The sequence below is a fragment of the Strigops habroptila genome, chromosome 1 (genome assembly GCF_004027225.2).
Source record: "Strigops habroptila isolate Jane chromosome 1, bStrHab1.2.pri, whole genome shotgun sequence".
NCBI lineage: Eukaryota > Metazoa > Chordata > Aves > Psittaciformes > Psittacidae > Strigops > Strigops habroptila.
Window position 1 is genome coordinate 1623050 of NC_044277.2, and position 24894 is coordinate 1647943.

The window sequence follows — 24894 nt, forward strand, 5'->3', positions numbered from 1 at the left end:
GAGTGTGTTTGCTATATCCACACTAAGATCAGCCTCACAAAACAGCTCTGCCAGAAAGGGCTGTTGTCTGAATCTCTACTTCACATTCAATTCTTCTTTTTAGCACCTGGGAGTCTTCTCCTGGCTGCCTTTCTCATTTGGCTCTGTCGCATCCAGCAGCTCAAGGCAGACACTCCATAAAGCCAGATGTTCTGCCTGATCACTCAGCGCTAAGGAATGAAGGTGTCAATCTGGAAATGTCAAAGATGATTGTGTTGTACCCATTGCAAGCAACAGCAAGAATTGTTTTGTAACTGCTAACGCACGGGACTGGGGGTTTGGCAGGTATTGGGTGTGCTCCTGGCTGTGCTGCAAAGTTCTCTGCTGGGTGGATGGTTTTGGCTTTAAACGAGGTAAAAGTCCCACCCCAAGATGCTGGAGATGTCCAAGTTGAGATGAGGACGGTGCTGCTGGAATCTGTCCTCATGGAAAGGGGAACTCTGCTTGGATAAGATGCTGCTGTCTGAGCGATTGCTTGTGACTTCCCTACAAGGACAGGGAAAAGGAAGAAAGAGCCTGGCAGAGGTGATGACTGATCTGCTCCTTCTCTTCCTTATTTTATCACAATGAGAATAATCAGCCATTGGAATAATGTCCCCAGGGAAGTGGTGAACTCCCTAACATTGGCCACTGTTAAGATTTGGCTGGACAGGGTGCTGGGACATATGGTCATGCTTTGCCTAGAAAGATTGGCCCAGATGATCCTTGAGGTCCCTTCCTACCTGGTATTCTCTGCTTCTATGATTCCTCTGTTGCTGCTGTATTTCTAGGCTTGGGGATTCAGGGTGGAGATCCCTTGCAACTCTTGGGGTGAAGATCCCCTGCAGCTCTTGGAGCAAAACTATAGCTAAGATGGGCAAAATACATGCGCACTTGGAGCTGGATGGTGCGTAATTCCCAATTGAGCAGCTTAAAGTGCAGCTCTTCATTTTGGGTGGGCTTGTACAGAAGTGGCACCTGGAAAAAAGCCCTCACATTTGCAGCCCAGCTGGATTTGAGGGGAGTCCTGCTCCATCAGTGCTCAGGATGGGCTGCAAAGTGCATGTGCTTCTGTGCAACGGGGAGAAATGGCAGAGCTGGCCTAAGGCTGTGAAGATGCTGTTAGGTTTAGTAAGCATATAAAGATGTAATTTCTGGGCAAGGAGGGTGTTCTGGCATTTATTTAAATACAAGATGGGCTAACTGAAGAGTGGTAGTGTTATAGAAGTGGTAAATGCTCCATCCCTGGCAGTGTTCAAGGCCAGGTTGGACAGAGCCTTGGGTGACATGGTCTAGTGGAAGGTGTTCCTGCCTATGGCAGGGGGATTGGAACTGGATGATCTCAAGGTCCTTTCCAACCCAAACTGTTCTGTGATTCTATGGTTCTATTTCTGTTCTGAAGGACCAGCAGAAACTTGGTTTTTTGCACTTATTTTTAACCACTTTTCCCATAGTTTTCCTTATATATTAATCACAATAATTTCTGCAATGATTCCCAAAGCATTTGGCCAACTTGAAAATCCATATTTAGTAAAACCATCTGAATTTCCCAGTTACTTTTAAATTTTGGCTTGAAAACAACTTATTTTCACCAAAAGAAACTGTTTGCCTTTCTCACATGACAATTTCAACCAGGTTTAGAACAAGATGAGCAAAACACTCTCCTTCCTTCTCCACTCAGCAACAGTGTCAAGGGAATTAAACCTTTACACTCCACTCTCCACCTCCAGTTAAATCCCCTGTTACTCTTCCCAAAATCATCTTGAAGTTCATAACTTCCAAATACTTGTAAACTCTGATATTATCTTCTCTGTTTCCTCAGTCCCTTTAGTGTCTCAACCATCTGTGTCCTTTCTACCCTCATGGGCTCTTTTAGATTTCTCTTACCTGGCACTGGTGAGGGATGAAGATAACATTATCAGAGGGACACATGGGACCAGCTGGAAGAGTGCAAGACCATGTAATGGAAAATCTCCACTGTCAGAAATCCTGCAATAACTCCTTTAAGAAATACAGCCTTGTCATCTCCAAATCTCAGCAGCTTGCAGGAGGCAAGAGATATTTTAGGTTTTGCTTGGATGAGACTACAAGGGAGGAGGGAAAAAAGCCCAAGTGCCTGGCTGAGCTGCTATTTCTGTACCTGTTAATGGATGCTGTTGGCTGAAACAAATCTGAATGTGGGCTGCCTCTGCAGTGCAACGGCTGCAGAATGGCATCTCCGTGTCACTAGAGCCCCCTTTCCCGCTAGTACCTCAAGTAGTCGGCAATAAAAGATGATTTACCAATAAAGACTCATGAAATCTCTTCTGGAGAGGGGAAAACAAAACATTACACAAGGAAGAGAGGGTTGCATTGCCTGGTGTGGAAGGTGCCAGCTTCTGTTTTCCTCCTGCCCGGTGCCTTACAAAGGCATTGGCCTTCTGAAGCCAAACAACGCCCCTCCTTCGAGCTTTCTTGATTAATTGCCACCTCTGTCCCAACTGAGTTTCATGCTCTACCTATTGAGAAAGCACAAATTTCCTCACCTTAGTCATGCAGGTTCTCTATACGAACAATATTTATATATCCAATTTAGAGGTGTTGGAAAGACTTAATCACCTCAAGAACTAACATGCCTTTTGGGTGAGATAATGACTACTATAGGTGGAGGCCAAAATATTGAATGGGAGATGGAAATCTGAGCAAATTTGAGGTTAAGAAGAAAAGGAAACGAAGCAGATGGAGAGCAGCGTGGGGCAGAGTCGCTGGCAGAGGTTTGGGGCACGCAGGTTGCTCCTGCAGTTATAAAAGTCATGTGAAAGGGATCCAGATGGGCCATTTCTGAGACTGTTCCTCCATCCCCACAACTAGATGGCAAAAAGGTAACAGTGCGAGGAAAAAGCAACAGCAACCAGGAGAAGATGGGAAAGATTCTGATTTAAACAGAGAGATAGGATAGAAAAAGATTAAAAAGGAGGAATAAAGAGCACTGTATGGAAACCCAGTGGAATGCTCCTATTTGGCATTTCACATCATTTTAGCTGTAATTTCTTTTTCTGAAGACTTAATGAGTTCAGATCCTTGATCACGCAACCCAAAAGCCCAAAGAAGTGGTAAATTCCCCATCTCTGGCAGTGTTCAAGGCCAGGTTGGACAGAGCTTTGGGTGACACGGTCTAGTGTGAGGTGTCCCTGCCCATGGCAGGAGGTTGGAACTGGATGATCTTAAGATCCTTTCCAACCCAAACCATTTTGTGATTCTATGATTCTAACCCCTCATTCTCCATGCTTAAACTGTTTTGGGTTTTTAGTCCCTGACATTTATTTTTTGTAATTTGTGAAAATCAAAATCCCAGCTCGTTCAATATGATGGGAGTGGGTGTTATTTTGCTATTTCTATTTTTTAATTGAAGTGGTCATTTTTCTTGCCCAGTGGAATTTATTTTGTAATAAGATAACATTTTCCTCATGTAAAATATCCTTTTTTTTTTTTTGTAACAGAAACATTCATGATTTTGAAAGGCTCTATTAAAAAGGCTCACAGAAAACGATGCCCGCTCCTCTATGAGAAGCAGTGGAAGAATGCTCTCTTCTGATCTAGCTGTGTTGACAGTCCTGGGAGACACTCTGTAGCTGTTTCAATCTCAATTTCAATTTCAAATTCAATCCATTTCCATATGCACTAAAAGAGTGTGTAAGGATAGGATCCTTCCAGATGCAGCTTGCTTTGAGACCCAGGCAGGCCTGGAAAAGGAAATATTCCTCTTCTCACGTGGACACTGTTTTGTTTCTGTGCTTTGCTTTTCCTCCACTTCTCCAGAATTAGAAACTGGTGCATAGTTAACACCAGATGAACAAGCTGCATTGTGAAACAAGTAGGGACAAAATAAAGAGGGGGGAGAGCATTTGCCTGTTCAGATTTACATACTACCACATACAAGCACTGACACGTTCCTCTCAATTATCCACCATCTGACACAGCAACCCTATATTTATTATCCCAGCATCCAAGCAAGCACTGCAGAGGTATAAAACCTGCCCTGCGTGAGACCTGCTTGTTTTGGAGGCTGCGACACCTATAAAGGATGAAGACTCCTCTTCTTGTCGTGCTTGTCATAGCCCTGTGCACCGAGAGTGGTGAGTCTCCAAGGATTTCTTTGCATTAGCGAGATCCCCAGATCATGTCTTTGATACTGCAGGATGATGAGGGGATTTTGCAGCATGAATGGTAAAGCTGAAGGATAATTAAGCTTTAGGCAGTATTCCAGTCCTCCGGGTAAGAAGCCAGGGGATTTATCCCTATCAGGAGTTGGAAGGATGCTGAGGAGCTAAAGTGGGGGATGAGATACCCACCTCCTCTCATTCATGGAGTGTCAGCCCAGGTCTTGGAGTGGCTCAGTGAAGGCAGCTGAGATTCCTTAGTGCAGCTCCATGAGAAGGTGGGTGAGTTAAAGTATATACAGAGCTGGACAAGGAATGAACAATATATGCAACAAAGCTGCAGATTAGACATATTTTCACCTGCTTGTTTGGTTGCAAGAACAAACCATCACTACCTAATCTGGTAGAGATAGTTGTGCCACAAGAAGATGCAAGTCTCCCATCTCTTTCTTGCAGCTTGTTGTTTTAAGGTGCAGCTTTGCCGATGTTGATCCCAGGTCTGGGATGGAAATGTCCCATTCCTATTCTGATAACTGTGTGGTTTTGGGGGGGAAGGATGCACTGGGAACCTGCACCTTAATTTTACATGGTTGGGGTCTGCCAAGGACCACTGCCTGCGCCTCTGGGAGATGCCCTGTTTGCATAGGGATGTGCTGTGGGTCAAGCAAGGAATAGAGGATGCAGCCATGAATATCCCTATGACTATTCCAGGGAATAGCTGATGCCCTAAGCTGGGGGAGCTTTTGCCTTGTTACAAGCTGAGTTTTTCTCAGGCTCTGCTGTAGGGTTTTACCTGTGCATTACTGATTAGTCTGGTCCTGGTTTAACAGAGCACTGAGACTCACACTTAATTTGAGGCTGTAAATGCTCTTACTGTGGGACTTCACAGGCTTTAAACTTGGCATGTGCTAAGTCATCGTGATAAATGGGGCTGAGAAAGTCAAGGGCAATAAAAGGATTCTTTTCCTGCAGCTTATCATCAGCTATAATCACATATTTTAAAGAGATCACGTAATGAGGCAGCAAACTTAGCAAAGGAGTCAGTGGAAATGAGCACATTCGCAGTACCACTTTGCTGTGCAATGTAGCCAGAAGGCTGGTTGCTGTTCCAATTAATCCTGAACCTGGCTGATTTTAACAGTGTAAATCCCACATCTGCCAGCACTTGCTAATGCTTTACAAGTCAAAGTTATTTGGCTCGAATTACTCACATGAAGATCTTCCTTGAGGAATGTTCTTATTCAGGGAGAGCAGAGGTCTTGCTAGGTAAAGACAGGAGATATCCGAAAGCAGCCTGGTTTAACCATCTTGAGTGGGACATGCTTTGAAAGAAATACTGTTCCCTTCCCCACTCAGCCCTCATTGGAACAGATACCTCAATAGATGCAAAAAAATCAGAAGTGGTTTTCAGCAGCATGGGCAAAACTGTCCTACCTGATTTCAGGGTCTTAACTGACCTACGAGGTTAGGAGCCCATGTGCATCCAGAGTCCTCTGTAGTAAATGATGAGTGAGAAACCTCTTGAGAACAGAAAGAGGTTGGCAAAATCACCCCTTCGGGGAGTTTGCCCCCTTTCCTGGCTTGAAGGGTCCCAGGGAATCTGAACTCTGAAATTAACATCTTTGGGAGGTTGGGATGAAACAGGTCTTGGGCATGCAAGAAGCTCCACCGTTTCCTGCACAGATTAAGGAAGTTCTCGTTGGAATGGGCTTGATTAAAGAAGCTGCATTAATTAAGGAATAAAATGAGCTACATGTCTGGAAAACCCAGTTTGGGGACTCTGCTTTAGTGTATGGTTATTCTGAGAGGAAAGGGTTGTTCTCAGTGGGGTGGAGCAGAAATGTCCTTGTGCAGAGTTTGCACAAGAAAAGAGAATGAAGCCACACAACTTTGTGTGCAGATGGTCTAAAGGAGGGTCCCATACTTAAAAATATATATATATATTTAGCCTGTAGTGTCAGGACAATATTGAATACCAGAGCCAGGCAGGACAGCAGAGAGGTTTTGAGATGGAAATGACTGAGATAGATAGAAAGCAAATTGCAATGGTCTTGGTATCAAGTCAGAGCGAGCCAGGTGCCAGGTCTGAGGCTATTGAAATCGTAAGGGTGTTGAGCACAGGAACAGAGGGAGATGTGACCTGAGTCACTGCAAGCCCAGTTGCCTGGCCTCTGTGTCTTGAAAGAGCCAACAGAGGGGAAGTAGGAGCTCTGAGGACTACGGACCACAAGAGGAAAGTGAAGGTCAGTGCTGGGTGGCTACGGAAAGGCAGAAGGGGCTGTTAATGGAATGGGGAGAGAACAGAGTTTCCATAGAGAAGGATGAATAATGCCCTAAAAAGCATTTTTGTGGCTTCCTATGAAATACAGTGACCCTGGTCACCTCGGGTCACAGTCTGACCTGGGGACAGGTCTGGGCTAGCAGGAAGCTAAGGAAGGCAGAGCCTGTTCGGGCCAGATGAGCTTGGCTAAGGTCAAACAAGGGCAGCAATGAGGTTGGGACATTGCTGGCAAAAGAATGGTGCCAAATGATTGCATTGAAATGATGGCAAAGACAAGGGAACGAAGAACAAGGAAGCCAAAGTGAAAGGACAGTGCTGGTACAAGAATAAGATGTGGTTTAACTGTCCATAGATAGAGATATCCTGGAAATGAGAAAAAATGAGTCTGATCCCCTGCGGGTGACATTACTGCAGGAGTGTTTGCTCCTGATAAACAGAGGAGTAGGAAATTCCCCTTATCATGCAAAGAAACCTTCCCCAAGGATCTCTTTGCTATGAATGACTGCTTTAGCTTACTGGAGTGCAAGCTGTTTCCATTCATTCCTATTGGCACAGCGCTGTGCAGATGCAGTGTGTTACAGATGTACACATTTTGTTGTGTTAGGCATTCATCACCCATGGATGGCTGTAAAAAGGAATCTGTTTCAGCCAAGGGAGTGGTTTACTGAGCGCTGTCTTTTAGAGGAGAGCTCTGAAAACGAACTAGACAAATGGAAGCACCCATCTTCCCATCAAACACCAAGAAGCAGGTCTAGGTGACTTGTCCCTCATTTGAGATACGTTGTGGGGCATGGCCTGTGTAGACAAAGACTCTTCAGATGACTTGAAGAGGATGTGAAAGGATATGGACAGGAATCCATTGGTTCCATACAAGAACTAGTGACCAGCAACTGAGGCTTGGAGGAGCCAGGTTGGAAAGAAACCACAAGAGCTTCCTGCTGCAAGTGGTTGTAGATTGGGGTGTGCTTTTGAAAAGCCCACTGGGGAGGTCATATATTTAAATGAAATCAAGGGAAACTCAAGTAAGTATCCAGAAGGGAGATCCCTTGAGGGTTACTAAACGAGGAAACCACATCCGTGACAGGAATCTGAGCTTAAAGCGATTTGGGTCCAGAAGAGTTATTAAGGCCAAATTTTGCACACCCAGGAGGTTGTCTGCCTGGGGCTTCCAGGCTTGACATCCTCCATCTGCACCAGTAGCACCAGTTTTATGCTCCTACGGATATTTGATGGGTGGATATTGGATATTGAGGTGATTGATGGGCTTTGTGTGCTTCTTTTGCAGCTTTCTCCCTGACATGTTTCACCTGCAAAGATGAACCTTCCAATATGCATTGTCTCAGTACAACCACATGCTCTGACCACGAGAAGTACTGTCTCACAACCTATTCTACTACGGGAATGGGTAAGTGTGAAGCTTTTCGAAGGTTCTGATGACAAGATGGGGTTAGGTTAGGCTGATCACAGAGCCTCCTCCCACCATGAAATGTGGTGGAAGTGTTCAAGGTGATGTTGGATGGGGCTTGGAGCAACCTAGTCTAGAGGAAGGTGTCCCTGCCCATGGCAGGGAGTTGGAATGAACTAATGAGGATCATAGCACACAGAGAACAAATCTTACAGCTGGTGGGAACTCAGCATAGCCCATCTCTGTTGTGATATGCTATGACAATACTGATGATTAAACACACTCAGAAAGGGAAATACTGGAAGAGAGAGGATTTCTCTGCACAAACCCCTTGATATCCAAGCTCAAATATATGCTCATGAGGTGGTGGAATTGGAAAGGGCCAGGTACTGTGGAGGAAGCAAGGCATGGTAACGGTGATGTCTTGCAATCTTGCACTGTACAAATGCATTAGATCTCCAAATTAGATCTCAGAGAAGAGAAGGCTTCATGGAGACCTCAGAGCAGCTTCCGGTGTCTGCAGGGGGCTACAAGGATACCGGAGAGAGACTCTTCATTAAGGACTGTAGTGATAGGACAAGGGGTGATGGGTTCAAACTGAAACAGGGGAAGTTCAGGTTAGATAGAGGAAGAAGTTCTTCCCTGTGAGGGTGGTGAGGCGCTGGCACAGGGTGCCCAGAGAAGTGGTAAATGCTCCATCCCTGGCAGCGTTCAAGGCCAGCTTGGACAGAGCCTTGGGCAACATGGTCTAGAGTGAGGCATCCCTGCCCATGGCAGGGAGTTGGAACTGGATGATCTTAAGGACCTTTCCAACCCAAACCAGTCTATGATTCTACAAATTCTTGCCCTAGGCTGCACTCCACTGGCCCTGAAAACAGCAGAGAAGTTGTAAGGCCTGGAGATGTTCTCCATAGGTCACATATACACAAATAATGATGCAGTGTGATGAAGCCCAAGGGAAAATGAACAGCATTAAGCACAGAACAACATATTCCCCACTGGATATTGCACAGCTAGCCTACCATTGAAATCTGTAAAGAATACGTAAAATATATAAAATAGATATAAAATACATAGAAAATGCATACATATATAAACCCCCACTGACTTTTCTTCTTGTTTTCTCTCTCTCCCCCTTCAGGCAGCGACCGTAACCAGCGTATTACCAAGAGATGTTCTGCCTTTTGCCCAACAATTGACCTGAATATCGGCATAGCCGGTGTTGCCACTAGCTGCTGCGAGACCTCCTTGTGCAACATCAGTGGTGCCAGCAGTGTGAAAACCAGCTACACCATGATAGCACTGGGTGTCTTGGCCAGTCTTGCCTGCATCCTCCGGTTAGGCTTTTAAAGGGGTTGGAGGAAGGTAAAGGCTGCTTGTCCTTGCGTTGTAAAGGGTCAAGCTCTCATCTGTACAGTCTGAATACTGCCCTGTTTCTCCTACCTGGAATGTCACATCCCATCAGCAAATAGTTTTGTTCTTTGCATGCTCTGATGACAGTGCATAGGAGCACAGCCCTACCTCAAAATGGTGTTTGGAAGAGAAAGGCATGATGTGGAGCCCTGCATATACAGAAGGGCACCATACAGTGACCATCTCTCCTAGTATTGGCCTTTATAACTCCATGCATTTTTTTATCCCTGCCATTCTCTTGTGCCATGTTTTCCCTTTGTACCATTTTCTGTATCATTTTATTAACGTTACACTTGTTAAACAGAAGCTGGGCACAATAAAGTGTTATTTTATTCTATCGTGTGACTGTGTGGTACGGTACATCGGGTGTAGCGACTGAATGCATCCATGTTAGCAACAAAAGCAGAGGAGTTAGTCCGCAAGTGGAATTGACATGATGCTGAAATACTTTGCAATTGCTTTGCATTCACTTCAGGCAGCCTCTCCCCAGGTTATTCTTTTCCCTATTCTATTTAACTTGCTTTCAATTTCTCTTCTGGGACAGCTGGCTGAAAAGAAATGGCTGTTGAGCTCTCCAGCAGGCAAACAGAGGGGGACAAGGCAGGACCCAATGTGAAGGCATCTTGAGCATTAGGTCTTCTTTAAACTGGTTGAAGATCTTCCAGTGGAAATTGCTTCATAAGCATTATGGATTATTTTGAAAGGGGGAGGAAGTATCCTGCATAGTGCTTAAAGGAAAACCATCAGAAATGACAGATGGTTTCTACTGTGGAATCTGGAAATTTCAGCTTCGTTTATAACAAAATATTAACATAGGAAATAAATCTTTTGTGTTTGCAGGTGAAGTATCCAGCGTGGTTAATATTGAAGGAAATCATTGCCCTGTATTGACCTTCCTTATGGATAATCTTAGGAATGAGAGATTTGCTCACTCAAACCCTCCCAAGCGAGTCACAGGAGGCTGAAAAGCTTTCTCCTGAGCTGAAGAAGCTCTCCTATACCCCAGCGAAGATCTCCCAGGGTAATTAGTTGGGTGCAGCTCACCCAACTGGTTTTCTCTCTATAGACTCATTGAACAAGGAAAGCAGCTACATGCATTGCTCACTCTGCTGGGTTATTTGCTGAGAGCAGAGGAACAACACTCAGAAGCAACCGGATTTTTTCTGGTTTGCAAAGGGAATGTGGCCTCATGGTTTCAGCTCACCCCAGCCTGCTCTTATCCACCCTTACTCCCATCCAATCCAACCCCCAGCTATGCACTCGCTGGCTCTTTTATCTCCCAGCTTTCCTCATTGCCTTTGTCATCCAGTCTTAGTCTGGGCTTTACCTCCAACCTCTATTTTCTTACTAAAGCCTCAGTTCAATTATTTCTCCTTGGTGCAACTGTGAGGCTGGCCAAGAATTTCGGCCATGAGAGCCAGAGCTCAGTCTTTAGCCATGAGACTCTCTGTTGTCCCCATGGTTTCTATTGCTATGCTATCCCCCAGCTGAGCTGGCTCCAATCTTCTGCCCAATCCAGTTTTCTTCCCCTCCTGCCAGATTTAGAGATATTCAAGTCATACACACATTTAAACACCTTGAATGAGCCAAGAACTGTTCTGTGGCCCTGGATGGATGTATTCTGCTCCGTACCCAGACCACAATGTGGTAACAACTGAACTATTTGAAATAGTCTTCATGCTTTGTTAACCATAGGTTTAGGATTTCTTAGGGACAATGCTGGCTGGCACAGGCGAGCTGGAGCTAGTGCTGCCACAGGTCTTGTCCTGCTGAGCTTGTGAACATAGACCTGCCCTTGGCATCCAAGTTTAAAAGGTCATGTCTTGTGCTACCTGCACTTGGCAGGTGCCCCTGTTTTGCGTTAGGAGGGAACCTGGCATGTGGGGGAAGGCATTAAAATGTGTGGGCAAAGGAGGCGAAGGCACGTGGTAGAGCCTGCTTCTGGCGTGGAGAGTTTCTCCTTATGGGTGTTGCATGAAGTTAGGAACAGAGCTGAGAAGCCAGGAGTTCCATCCCTAAGGAAGCAGCTCAATCCATGGGCCCCAGCCTGGTTTCTCCCTGATCCCATAGGTTTTGCATTCCCTATTGCCCAGCAACACAACACATGCATGTTTACATGCAATACTGACCCACATCTCAAGATAAGGACCCTTACATAAAAGGGTCCTTATCTGGAGATGAGAGCATCAGTTGCCCTGAGGCACAGGAGGTCCTAAACCCATAAACCCTCCGTTGGCAATGCGTGTTGTGTAAGAGGAGACTCACCTCTGCCAACCTTCCTGAGAAACCCTGACGTGACATCTCCCACGCAGATGCTGCTGCCTAATTCCACATCCCTCCGCCCAGGTTTTTGTATCTGCTGGCTCCCATGGTTGCATGTTCCTTGCATGGGAGTGTTGAGCTGCCCTGCAGAGACGTCTGTGATTTGTGGAGGGCTCTCAGGAGGAAAATGAGCACCTCATTCAAACAGTTGGGATTGCTCCTCAGAGGTGGCTGGATCTCTCTGTATGGATTATCCAAGAGCGTAGTATTCAGTGTTCTGAGTCACTGCACCAGGACCTGAACCAGCCAAGTAGGCCTTCCCCTGCCTAAATAAGGTACCTCTAGGAGGTGGCAGAACTTTGGCTTTTCTTTTCCCTCACTCAGGGCTTTCTCATCATTGATTCTGAAGGACCTTCTGCTCTCCTTGAATAGTTTGGCTGTCTTTTCCCTCACAACATGAAACCTTTTCCCTTTCTCTCCGCTTATTTGCACAGATCTGATTAACACCCAGTGAGTCGATGACAAAGCAAGAGACAAGATGAATGCAAAAGGTCAAAGCAAGGTCTTTGCTGGCTCTAGAAAGCTTTTGTAAGCTGTGGGAAGTGACAAAAGTATCCCTTTCTCAAAATTAACTGCTGTTCTGGTGTCATACAGACACCTTATGGCTCCATTTTGAGGCTCAGTTTAGTATTCACAAATGGATAGCAATGAGATTGCTCTACAGAGGTGGCTCAGCCTCCTTGGCTTTTTTGCAGTCTTCCTTAATCTTACTTGGAATCATAGAATCAACTAGATTGGAAAAGACTTTTAAGATCATCAAATCCAACCACACATCTTGATTGGTGTCCCTAGCTTGTCTGCTCTTCCAGGCTGAAGGCTGTGATGCCAGGCAGCTTCCCACTATGGATGCTAAGTGTTGCCTCTGTCTGCTTTTGAGTTTCATAATCTGTCCTCTTGAGAAGAAAGGAATTGCTGTGACCCAGTCATTGTGCCATGAAATTACTGTACTCCAGATGCTGGGAAGAGAGCATGCTCCAGCATTAGGTACTAACAAAGATGGCTGGGAACTGCTCCCACATAACGGTTTCATAGAATCCCAGACTGGTTTGGGTTGGAAGGGACCTTAAAGCTCATCCAGCTCCAACCCCCTGCCACGGGCAGGGACACCTTCCACTAGAGCAGGTTGCTCCAAGCCCCTGTGTCCAACCTGGCCTTGAACACTGCCAGGGATGGGGCAGCCACAGCTTCTCTGGGCACCCTGTGCCAGCACCTCAGCACCCTCACAGGGAAGAGCTTCTGCCTGAGAGCTCATCTCAATCTTCCCTCTGGCAGGTTAAAGCCATTCCCCTTGTCCTGTCCCTACAGGCCCTTGTCCAAAGCCCCTCTCCAGGTTTCCTGTAGCCCCTTTAGGCACTGGAGCTGCCCTAAGGTGTCCCCTGAAGGAGCCTTCTCTTCTCCAGGCTGACCCAGCCCAGCTCTCTCATCCTGGCTCCAGAGCAGAGCTGCTCCAGCCCTCTGATCATTTGACATAGAAGAGTTTCATTCCTACTCAAACTTCCCTCCTTTTCCCTTCCCTCCTTAGCGCACATTTGTTGGCAGTGCTGGGGATATTTAGCCTCACCACTCTTTCAAAGCTGACTTGCACTGAGCCAACATCCTATTGCATGAAGGTTCATGTCGGAACAAATTGATGTTAGCAAAGTCAACACGAGACGAGGATGATACGGCAATAATTAGAGCACTCTTTCATTCATGGAGGAAGGGAAAAGGAATATATGTAACAGAAGTTAGGAGTCAGGAGTCTTGAGTGACATGGTTTAATGTGTGGTGTCCCTGCCCATGGCAGGGGGGTTGGAACTGGATGATCTTAAGCTCTTTTCCAACCCTAACTATTCTATGATTCTATGAAGTCTAAGGGATAATTAATAGGATCAGAAGAAAGGAGAAAATGGTTGCTTCCTTTTACCCTCATTGCCAAACACCAGCAAGAAAACACACCCACTAATTATGAAGAGCAACCTGTTTATAAGATACTTGGACAGTAAACCTGATTGCCCTCTGTGAAGCAGAAGGCTTGGTTTGATCATCACCAGCTCATCCCCTCCTGACCACAGAAACCCCCAAAACAAGAGCAGGGATGTGTGAGGCATCCCTGCCCCTGGCAGGGGGTTGGAACTGGATGATCTTAAGGTCCTTTCCAACCCAAACCATTCTATGGTTCTACGTCTGTTTTGACATCAGGCTTGAACAACTTTGGAATTTACCACCTGGTGATGTCATTCTAGGAGCAGATTAAGGAGGGCCTGACAAAGTGTCAAAACTCACATGGAAAAGGAAATCATCCAGTGTCAGAATGATTCATATTAGAAACAGACCAAAATACCCTACTGATGGCTACTTCTAAGGAAGTACCTGTTAAGTTATTCCATAATTGCCAGCAAAAGAGGGGGTTTGGCATATTTTTCTTTTACACATTCTGCTACCTGCTGTCTAGGACTAATGTCACTTTGGAAGAAGCTCCATTGAGATGTCAGCTCAAGGTCCTACAAGATGCATCTTGTGTTAAGGTCTATTTCCCAGACTGTCAGAAACAGATTGCAAGAAATCCAGAGGAGAGCAACACAGAGGAATAGAAGAAAAAGGATGGATTTGAGAGATTGAAAAAGAGACAGTTTGAGAGATGGCTTTTTTCCAAGTAGAAAAGCAATTCCAGGAGGCCAATTGTTGGTATTGTAAATGGAGGGGTGATTTCCAGAAACCACTGGGTGTGAAGAAAAGCAGAGCCTCTAAAGGATCCCCGAAATAGAGGCAAAACTTCATTAAACACAAGATATATAAGGTATTTGAGAATTAAAAGCAAGAGAAGAGCAAGCAGAGGGATTAGTTACAAGTAATGGAGAAAATAGAAAGAATTGAAGACTAACATTGACATTCGAGGGAAATCTCCTGTTTAACTAACCATTAGCTAATATCTTTTAGCGTAAAAGACACTGATTTTATTGCAGGTAAACCAGTGCAGACCGGTTGAGAGCCTGAGCTTCTGGTGTTACACAATAATGAAAGCAAATGAATGGTGTGAATCCTGGTACATTACATGCTGTCTATCCAAAAGGATTGGAAAAATGCACTGCTTAGGAGTATCTTCCCATGCCTCTGGGCTCTGCTATTTCATCAGTGCAACTGCTGCTTCTGCTGGGAGGAAGGAAAGGAAGAAACTTGGAGGAGAAGAGAGCAGATCCTCATTTCCCATCACTGATACAACCAGAAAAGCATGCAATGTGTTGCTAAAGGGGCTTTTCCCTAAGGTGCCAGCCTTGCTAAAGGGACTTTTCCCGAAGGAGCCAGCCTCTTCCATGGGCACCAGCATGGAGAACTCCCACATACACATTACACACCCTTGGGTTGATTTCATGTCCACCTGTGAGCCATCTGGAACCTGTAAGACTGCTGCCATTCAAAAGGTATATAACCTGCCCTCCAAATATCTTCCCAGTCCAGCTGAGAGGATCTGGTGGAGATGAAGACTACTCTTGTCATCTTGCTGGCTGCTGTCCTGTGTGTGGAGCAAGGTGAGCCTCTCATGTTGCTACTAATTAAGATAAGGGTTATAGATGGTGAAAAGGTTTAATGTGGCAGAAATTTAGAGTGCTGTCCCCAACTTTGCTGCATTGCATCATTACAGCCATGCTGCCATTAACTTCCTTTTGTACCTTGATTAATGACTAGCTGCAGAAATAAGATCCTGATAGACTAATTCTTTCCAGCACGTAGTACTGAGTGATAGAGCTCTAATGGTACAGCGCTGGATGCCAGGTCACATCCATCCAGTGGTCTATGGGATCTTCCCAAATGATGCAAGTTGGAAGGGCCAGAAAGCATAACATACATTTACTTACGGATTTACTTATGGATTTATTTATCCATATCAGGTTTTGAGTATTTTATACAGTAATTTTATACAGACTTTTCAGTACTGCTGCTTCCTCCACGTGGTTCGCCATGTGTCTTGCTTCTTAGGAAGCACAACAGTGATAATTCTTATAGATGAAATCAGAGGCAGAGATGAAATTGCTTTTCTATGCATATGTCATGTTAAAGGCATCCTTCTCCCAAAGGGAAGTCTGAGCTACTCCAAATGTGTGTCCTCCTTCTGGGACTGATCCGCGTGTGTTGCTACATCGCTACTTGCACACAGGAATCATGACCAGATTGCCAATATTTCCCCCACACCTGATGGTATCCCAGAAACCATGATACATATCTAACAGGGGTTGAGAAAGAGGCATCTAATTAATTCTTGCTTTCTGATGTATCAACCCCCTACTCCTACATTTTATGGACAGATGGTTCTGCAGCACGTCTGGAAGATCGGAAGCTTCGGTCAGTTTTGGGGTGGGAAAAGTGTTCAACTTTGAAAAAAGGAAGGATTTTGTGCCTGTAATTACTGGATGCAGTGATGCAGCATGGACAGAGGAGAGTCATTATCAAAGGCAACATCCTCAGTGTTACCCAAGGGAAGTTCAGGTTAGATGTAAGATGTTTACTGTGAGGGTGCTGAGGCGCTGGAACAGGTTGCCCAGAGAAGTGGTAAATGCTCCATCCCTGACAGTGTTCAAGGTCAGGTTGGACAGAGCCTTGGGTGACATGGTCTACTGTGAGGTGTCCCTGCCCATGGCAGGAGGTTGCAACTGGATGATCTTAAGGTCCTTTCCAACCCAAACCATTCTATGATTTAAGAAATGGAAAGCTGATCGAGATCCAAGACTCCAGTAGCACACATTCATGGCAGGATACCTTATTGCTGTAGTAGGCTGATGACATTTTATATTGGCATCAGCTTCCAAATGGACTTAAGGGCAGCCTTTTATACAGCACCTTTCTATAGCCCAGTCTAGATCACAGAAAACTAGTAATTCTAATATCAAGGCTTTCACATTCAAGAGTAAGAGATTGCACCTTTCTGGCCTAGTACAGGGACAAAAGAAAACTTGGAGATAACTGTTACTTGATCCTTCTTATTCAAGACCCTAATGAGCAACTTTTGATCAAAACTGTTGGTCTCTCAGCCCACCAAAGAGGGTCTGCTGCCATTTGCATTCATGATTTCACCATTACCATGTAGATGAGGCCCTCAGTGATATGGTTTAGTGATGGTCTTGGCAGTCCTGGGGTAATGGTTGGGCTTGATGGTCTTAAAGGTCTTTTCCAACCTAGTTGATTCTATGATTATATTATGTCCAGAAGAAACCCTAAAAGGACACGATCCTTTTCCCTGCTTCAATGCTGAACCAAACCAGGCAGATGTTTGTCTAATGTGCCCTTGCAAGTTTTCAACAAAGATTCCACAGCCTGGAAGTGCTCAGACTCTCATCCTTTTGGAAAGTTAATATCTTAACATCTCTTCTTGTCCAGGTCTGTGTTTTCACCATCGGATGTGCAGAACACTTTATTACTTTCTTCTCTGCAGCTTATTTTGCTTGCATGAAGAAGGTTACTGTGTCTTTCCTCTGCATTTTATCACTTCTAATAAGCAAACTAAACATTTCCAACCTTTTCTCCGAGGTCGCATTTTCAAGATCACCGACTGTTTCTCTCCTCTGGTCTCTTTCCAAATGCTTTGCATAGTTTTTGAAGTGCCACATACAGATTTGGTCATCGGCGTTCCAGCCGAGGTCTTGCCAGAGTGGAAAGGCCACTTTGCATATCTTGCACATGACATTGCTGCTCGTGTTCCCTTGGGTGACGTTTGTTTTCATCGCTGCAGTGTGGCACGGTTGACTCCTGCTGTTTACACCACAGTCCTTAATTGTAACTCAAACACTTGTTCTTCATCTGACATTTAAGGGGCTCATTTTTATCTTATTGTAAAATATTTCTTTTTATTCAACTGCATCCACTCTGTTTTTCTTTCTTTTATTACACCAACCTGTCAAAATCTCTTGATCAAAAGTTGCTTATTAGGGTCTTGAACTCTACTTCGTATGTTTTCTACTTTGTATGCCAGTTTGTATGTTTTCAGCCCTTAGCGTCACCTGAAAATGTGATGTACGCTGCCAGGGATGGAGCATTTACCACTTCCTTGGGCACCCTGTGCCAGCACCTCACCACCCTCACAGTAAAGAACTTCTTCCTTATACCTAGCCTCAACTTCCCCTCTTTCAGTTTGAACCCATCATCCCTTGTCCTATCACTCCAGTCCCTGATGAAGAGTCCTCTCCCATCATCCTTGTAGCCCCCTTCAGACACTGGAAGCTGCTCTGAGGTCTCCACGCAGCTTCTCTTCTCCAGGCTCAACAGCCCCAACTTTCTCAGCCTGTCTCCATATGGGAGGTGCTCCAGCCCCTGCTCATCCTCATGGCCCAACCCTAACTGTTCTATGATTCTGCGATTCAATGTGCATCCTCTATCCCATCCCTACTTTCACTAAGTGATGATACTGTATAGACTGAGCCCACAGCAGAGCTCTGGAGAACGTTATGAGTTGCATTGCTCCAATTGGTTTGACCAATAACCATTGTGAACTACCTTGTGAGGGTGTTTTCATGCCTGGCTTTGCACCCTTTCTGTTCCATTTTCACTAGCCTGTTTCCTGGGCTTGATCAGAACAATGTCATTCAAGTTTTGGTAAAACACTGTATCTCCTCTATTCTGTACATGAAGATTCAACTTTCTTACTGCTAATTTCTTATCGGGCAAAACTGCACTCACAGGAAGGTGTCCTCTAGTTGCTTTCTGCCCTTTCCGTACTGGCAGACCTTGCCCAGGAACTTCACAAGCATTCTGCACTGTGTTCGCTTCCCTTTCCAAAAACATCTGTGTTCTTAAAGTAACTCATCCCCTCTCCCACACACAAAAACACGTGCTTTGCTCTGCATGATTTCGCAAGCTCAGAACCCAACCACCACCATAAAACCTTTAAATCTGCCTCATTGGGGAGTGTTCTGCAGACACTTTGGTGTGGTTTCTCATCCAGACTGTGTTTTTGCTGTTCTTCCTTTTTATCACTGCTTTACAGAGACTTCCCAGAGGTTTGTTTTACCACCTTTTGGATTTGAGGGCAAGCATGTACATTCTTGACAGGAAAGACAACTCATCGCTGCCTGCTCTTCATCTTCATCTATATTGCAGATATATGAATTATCTCACCAAACCTGCGTTTCCCAGTTAAACCATCCTTTTGGTTAAAAGACTTCCCATTTATTCTCTATCTTGCAGTAGTATGCAGAAGTTCAGCAAAGCATCTGACTACTCTCACCAGACTTCCTAGGACTGAGGTTAGGCCAGTTCAACTAGTAGTGTTCAACCACAAGAAAGGATACGTGGCAGTAGTCTCTGAGCCAGATGAAAGACAGGATGAACACTGGCCATTGTCCATATTGAGAGGCTCCAGGCATCCTTAAGTTCTTCCTAGCAAACCCTGCCTAGATTTGTAATAGAGAAGCAACTGAGTAGCAGTTGGCAATTCATGTGGCAGAGCCCTCAGGACAGAGAAGCTATTGCTCGGCAATAATCTCCATCATAAAAGACCCCAAATCCTTGAATTCCACTCACATCTACTGCTGCCAGAGATTGAAAACAGATCGATAACACTTCGCAGTCCGAGACATATGAGACAGAGATGGATTTAACTGCTGCCACAGGTCAAGGTATAAAGAAAGTCACTGGTCATTCACGCACAAGCATTCATCAGGCTGCAACAAGGAAAATGAAGATATCTAGATTGTAGGTATTGTGGTTCCTAAACCATGTAATGTGCTTTCTCTCTTTCATTTTTTCCCTAGTTTACCCATTTATGTGCTACGTGTGCCAAGAACAGGAGTCCAACAAGGACTGTTTGACCATTTCCATGTGCCCAAAGGAAGACAAATACTGTGTGACTATCCGTAACAACATTGGAACAAGTACGTTTCTGAACAACACCTTGTTTGTGCTGTAGAAGAACAGTCCCAGGAATGGGCTTTCATCCCAGTCTTGGCCACATATGGAAACAATAGCCCCTGATCACCAACTGTTAGGAACCATCGACCTTGTTGCTCACTATTAGAGCCACTGTAGTGTCGATATATGTTTGATATTGTTACCAGGAGTTGGGGAAATGGAAGATATATAGCAGCAACAGAGAGTGAACTGAAGGCTGGGGGTCTGTGCACTGCTTCACTGTTAGTTCCCACCACCTTTCTGCTGACCTTAACCAGATCTTGCTATGGCACTATTCACACACAGGGTTGTTTCCAAAAATGTTTGGGCAAAAGAAGAGGGCCATGAAGAAGAGGGCTGAGACCTGGGCTGCTTCAGGCTGGGGAAGAGAAGGCTCCTTAACGGGGGAGACCTTAGAGCAGCTCCAGTGCCTAAAGCGGCTACAAGAAACCTGGAGAGGGGCTTTGGACAAGGGCCTGTAGGGACAGGACAAGGGGAATGGCTTTAACCTGCCAGAGGGGTGATTGAGATGAGCTCTTAGGCAGAAGTTGTTCCCTGTGAGGGTGCTGAGGTGCTGGCACAGGGTGCCCAGAGAAGCTGTGGCTGCCCCATCGCTGGCAGTGTTCAAGGCCAGGTTGGACACAGGGGCTTGGAGCAACCTGCTCTAGTGGAAGGTGTCCCTGCCCGTGGCAGGGGGTTGGAGCTGGATGAGCTTTAAGGTCCCTTCCAACCCAAACCATTCTATGATTCTATGTAAACTGCACCGTGGCTGACTCTCTTTGTCATGTACAATCCTTCAGGTCTGTCCTTGCACCCTTAAAGACCTTCATGTGCTCTCAACAAATTTCAGGTCATAAAATACATTCCTCCTGGTTTATGCTGAAGGAAAACCATCTTGGTGGTCAGAAACCCAGCACAAGCATAGCTTCAGGCAACTTGAACTAAAAGCTACCCATACATGCATCTACTATAGGGACGCATGAAACATGGAGCCCAGGGAAAAGCAGCATCATGCTGCAGCAATGTGGACATGGCCAGACTATTGTTAGTCCTGAGCAGAGGGTGTATTTGCCCTGGGGAAGAGTTCCTGGCCTTCTTTTATTCACCAATGCATATTTAGCCATGGAAACATTTCAACCATGATTCTTACATTCTGCTCTTTCTTTTTTTCACCTTTCTTGTCTGCATTAGAGCCCAACAAGCCTAAATATGTCATCTCTAAGATGTGTTCTCCAACGTGTCCAGCAACAAGTCAGCAACAAACCCCACACTATCAGAGGGTTTCTTGCTGTGAGAAACCATTATGCAATGTGAATGGAGTCAGCAGCAAGCAAAGCAGCTATGGAGTGATGTCCCTAGGTGTCCTAGCCAGTATCACTTACATGTGGACTGCGATGGGTTAGCAAAAACTCTCCATGATGGTTTTGTTGGCTGAAATAAAAGTGTGTTGCTCTGGGATTACTCCTGCTATCAAAGAGTTGTGCTTTGAGAGAATCTAAACAAGTTGGGTGCTGAACTCCCATTGATTCCCTAAGCCTACTTGAATCCTAAGTGTCCCCAGGCATTCAAGTCACTGAAGAAAACAGATAAAAGACAGACCTCTTGGCATGTTTGGGCTTCAAATCGTTACAGCTCTGAAGAGATCCTTGAAGACATACTTTTGTCTCTTAAAGTTTCAAAGCACTGTGAGGAATAACCCAACCTGCCTGAAACACAGGTAATAGCTCAATAGTTATGTCAGCACTTCAGTATCTTCTCTTCACAGTCAGTTGGTTATCACACGCCAGTCAAGCAGGTCAAAACCAAGTAAGGAGAGAAGAAGCTTATTCCTGGTAGTAGTTTGGACATTCCTTCAGCCTCAGCGGGGAACAATTTCTGGCTCCACTGGCTCTTTGCTCTTATATTGCAATGAGCATCCTTTATCGCCCAGCTCCGATGTGTTGGTTGAGCTCAGGGAAAAGGCAGAGAGCTGTAAATGTAGCTGAGACAGGAAAAGGCAGCAGCAGGGTATGAGTAGGGAGATGGGACAGAGAAGGGAAGCAGGATGGTGAGCACTGTGCTGGGAATTGCCCACACATTCGCTCCTCATGGAACTAGTCCAGCTGGAAATGATGTTCCCATATCTATTTCCTTCTTCTTCTGCAGGGCCAAACCAACCTGCCAGCGGTTGCCAAGCCCAGTCATTTAGTGAGATGGCTTCTACAAAACCACGTTCCTGGCCTAGAAATGACTGATTGTGTTGGGCTTTGTTCGGTTTTTGCTCCCTCCTCTCCTTGGGAGAGCTGCAGCTGAGGGGAAGGCAGAAAAGCTCTGTAGGAGGCATGAGGGTGTCTACAGAGCAGAAGAAGGGCAGGCGGCCAGCGACTAACACAAACAGCCCAGAGCTTCTCAGTCATAGCCCTGTGCAAGCTCTTATTCTGGAAAGCAAAACAAAAAGAGTTGGCAGCGTCAGTAGCTCAGCTGTGTTCTGGGGGAAACTAGAGCTTGTCCAAACAATTGAAGGGTGTTTTTCTTGTGTGTGAGTGTGTTCTTGCTGTTGGTGTTGGGTTTTTTGTCTGTTTTGGGGTTTTCTTTTTAGTTTTTTGGGGGTTTTTGTGGCTAAATGTGGTTTGTTTGAAGCATTGCCTTGGAATTCCACTGTGTTTTGGTTGCACATGTGGAAGGAGGCACATTTTTCAGATGTTTCACATGGACTACAAAGAAACTGGTTTCCCAAGAGGATGATCGGCCAAAACCATCCCATCAACTTCATGTTTCATACTGTAAACTCTGAAGCCTGGTGCCTGGTTTTACATATTATTTCTGGTGAACAAGAGGGAAATAAAGCAGATGGAGGTGACACCATGGTGTGGGGCAAGGACAAGAAGAAGCTGACTCCCATTGATCTGAGCATAGTGGTGACCCGTACCCGGAGATGACAGATGTCAAAAGGGCCAGATGTGAACGTGCTAGCAGAACACATTGATTTTCTCTCATCAAAGACAGCCACAAAAGGGAAGGAGAAGCAGAAAGGAAAGACTTTTTAAACCAAGAGGAAGGTAGAGATGCTAAGGGCAGGGTCTGGCAACACTGGTAGGGGCTGTGGTCATGCTTTATCCCAATGCCATGAGTATGTGCTCCACAAATACTCCACACAGAGGGAGGACACGTCTTTCCTGAAAATACATCATGTGCTTTCAGAAACCTTCAGGAAAGGCGGGCTCAGGGCCAAAGCCGTTACTGTCTTAACCACCAGGCAAGCTGGCACAGGAAAGGGGAAGCAGAAGGAGCAATTTATATCTCCACCAGTTTCAGTGGATGTCGGAAGGCAAAGACCTGGTGAGTGAGACCAGCTGGTGGGGAGGAAATGAGTCAAGAGAGATCCACTGAGGCTGGTGGCATGTGTGGGACCAGGATGGGCAGAGAAAACGGGGAGAGCAAATCTCATCCGTATCTTCTTTTATAGAGTGGGAATTGCTGCAGGGTCTGGAGGGAGAGATGCTCCACTCAGACCTAAGGTCAGCCCAGCAGTCACGACTGAGGACTCCCTTTTGTGACGTTCCACTTCTCCACTGGGATCCATAGCAATCAGGCACTCTAAAGAAGCTGCTTTGTTCTGCTTACAGGGACTTTCTCCTGCTAGCAGATTCATGCATGCATCATGCCCCCTTGCAGGCCCTTATTTGTTTCCTAGTTCTTCCCCTCCTCTTCACCACACCAGTGTAAGTGTTGCCTGCTGATAGCACCCAAACGGATGTTGCCTCCAACCAGACAAACTGGACAGAGGGATTCCTAAGTCTCCTTGTCCAGAAATTTAGAGGAACCCTGTCTTTTCTGGCAGTTTCTGGATGTCAGAGCACCAGGATTATGCTGATTGATCCTTTGTAGGTTTGCACTGAGTTTAAAAGGATTTACTCATTGCATTGCCAGTCACATCACCAGCCATCCAGATCCTGGACAGCGGTGAATGCGGAGCTGAAGGTCTCTGACAAGTGAGTATGGGGGTAGGATTTATGAATGGACTTTGTCAGAGCTGATGCTCTGAGTGGGAAATCACTGAAACTCTTTCAAATAAAGAAGAAATAAGGACACTTAAAAGCTCTCCTTCTTGATGGGGGGTAAGAAATGGGGTATGTATTGGTCTGACTAACGACAAGGTCCAAGCTCCCTTTCCACACTGGCTGGAGGAAGGTGCAGGTAGAAGATCACAGCTCCCGTGGCGCAGGAGCTTAGGCACAGCCAAGTCTCCTCTTCCTCCATGGGAAGAATCAGTCACATTTACCTTTTCAAATGAAGCTGCAGTGGGAGGTTTCATTGGTGGTGCTCTCCAGACTTAGTTGCGCTTGCTGTGAGAAGACATCCAGGTGATGGCTGGAGGCGCCACTTCAGTGTAGGGTTTGTTTTGCAATCTCAGAGCAACTTCTGAGTTGCACATAGAGAGTCAGGAGATGTGTTTCTGATTCCAGCCTGGAGTACGTGCAGAGTAAAAGGGTAGACAGGTATGGAGACTCTAACCACATCTAACACAAGAGTAACAGAGCTACTTTGCTGCTGCAGATGATGAGGTTAACACGGATCAGCCAACTAACACATCAAAAGCAAGAACATTAACATGAAGCAAGACACAGGGGTAAGCAAATTAAAGGTGGGGTTTTCAATGTGAATATGCATGTCCATGAGGGATATCAGCCAAACTAAGTGGTGTCCAGGCACAGAGGCATTGGGAAAAGGAATATTTGGCATCTATCATAGCCACCAAACCCAGCCTGTTTTACCTGTTCCTGTTTCGTTGAAATAAGGGAATCTGGGTATCTAAGAAAACTGGATATCACCAAGTGCAGCATCCATAGAATCATAGAATAACTAGGACCTAATAACTGGAAAGGACCTTAAGATCATTTAGTTCCAACTCCCCTGCCATCATTATAAAGAGGATGAGGGACACACTGGGGACATACAGAGAAGTCAACACAGACCCTGGTCTTGGAAAAAACCCTCTTAAATAAATCATCACACAATTAGCAGTGGTGTAGGGGCTATCAAAGAGATGGGATGAACAGCAAGAACTCTGTGACAGATGGGTGTTATTCCCACCTGTAACAAGCTGGCAAAACCTCAGTTAGGATAAAAGTGGTACCTGTCACATAGCTCAGTGTTAATAGAGCTTTTGGCACCGTATCGCATGACAGTCTCATAAGCACAACTAAACACACTGTCTAGCTGAAATCATGAGCAAATAACTGTCAACAGTTTGCTGTCAAGCTGGAATGATCTATTAAACAGGGTCTTCTGTGGCTCGGCTAGGCTCTGGTACGATGCAATATTTTAATTACCAGTTTGAATGATGGATTAGAGAATAAGTTCACAGAGCTCGAGGGTGACAAAGGAGAGAATCTGCAAAGAAGAGAGTTCTGGGTGGCTCAGATAAATGGAAGCGATGGGTTGAGATGGAGGATGTAGTTCAGGAAGGACAAACACAA

General features: G+C 45.5%; 2 protein-coding genes across 2 annotated transcripts; both read left to right on the top strand.

The window, feature by feature from the left end:
- The first annotated feature begins 3901 nt into the window (after nucleotides 1–3901).
- Nucleotides 3902–9594, top strand: LOC115601370 (lymphocyte antigen 6E-like). Its single transcript, XM_030471329.1, has 3 exons — nucleotides 3902–4133; nucleotides 7724–7843; nucleotides 8985–9594. The coding sequence occupies exons 1-3, from the start codon at nucleotides 4082–4084 to the stop codon at nucleotides 9191–9193; spliced, it is 381 nt and encodes a 126-aa protein (XP_030327189.1). The 5' UTR covers nucleotides 3902–4081; the 3' UTR covers nucleotides 9194–9594.
- Nucleotides 9595–15035: 5441 nt separating this feature from the next.
- Nucleotides 15036–20838, top strand: LOC115615349 (lymphocyte antigen 6E-like). Its single transcript, XM_030503434.1, has 3 exons — nucleotides 15036–15087; nucleotides 19300–19419; nucleotides 20627–20838. The coding sequence occupies exons 1-3, from the start codon at nucleotides 15036–15038 to the stop codon at nucleotides 20836–20838; spliced, it is 384 nt and encodes a 127-aa protein (XP_030359294.1).
- Nucleotides 20839–24894: the final 4056 nt, after the last annotated feature.

Bases quoted from the DNA above. Each gene is read 5' to 3' on its own strand.
- LOC115601370 (XM_030471329.1), top strand. From the start codon at position 4,082: ATGAAGACTCCTCTTCTTGTCGTGCTTGTCATAGCCCTGTGCACCGAG. The intron at 4,134-7,723 runs GTGAGTCTCCAA...CTTCTTTTGCAG, and splicing joins AGCCCTGTGCACCGAGAGTG to CTTTCTCCCTGACATGTTTC. The intron at 7,844-8,984 runs GTAAGTGTGAAG...CTCCCCCTTCAG, and splicing joins CTATTCTACTACGGGAATGG to GCAGCGACCGTAACCAGCGT.
- LOC115615349 (XM_030503434.1), top strand. From the start codon at position 15,036: ATGAAGACTACTCTTGTCATCTTGCTGGCTGCTGTCCTGTGTGTGGAG. The intron at 15,088-19,299 runs GTGAGCCTCTCA...TTTTTTCCCTAG, and splicing joins TGTCCTGTGTGTGGAGCAAG to TTTACCCATTTATGTGCTAC. The intron at 19,420-20,626 runs GTACGTTTCTGA...TGTCTGCATTAG, and splicing joins CCGTAACAACATTGGAACAA to AGCCCAACAAGCCTAAATAT.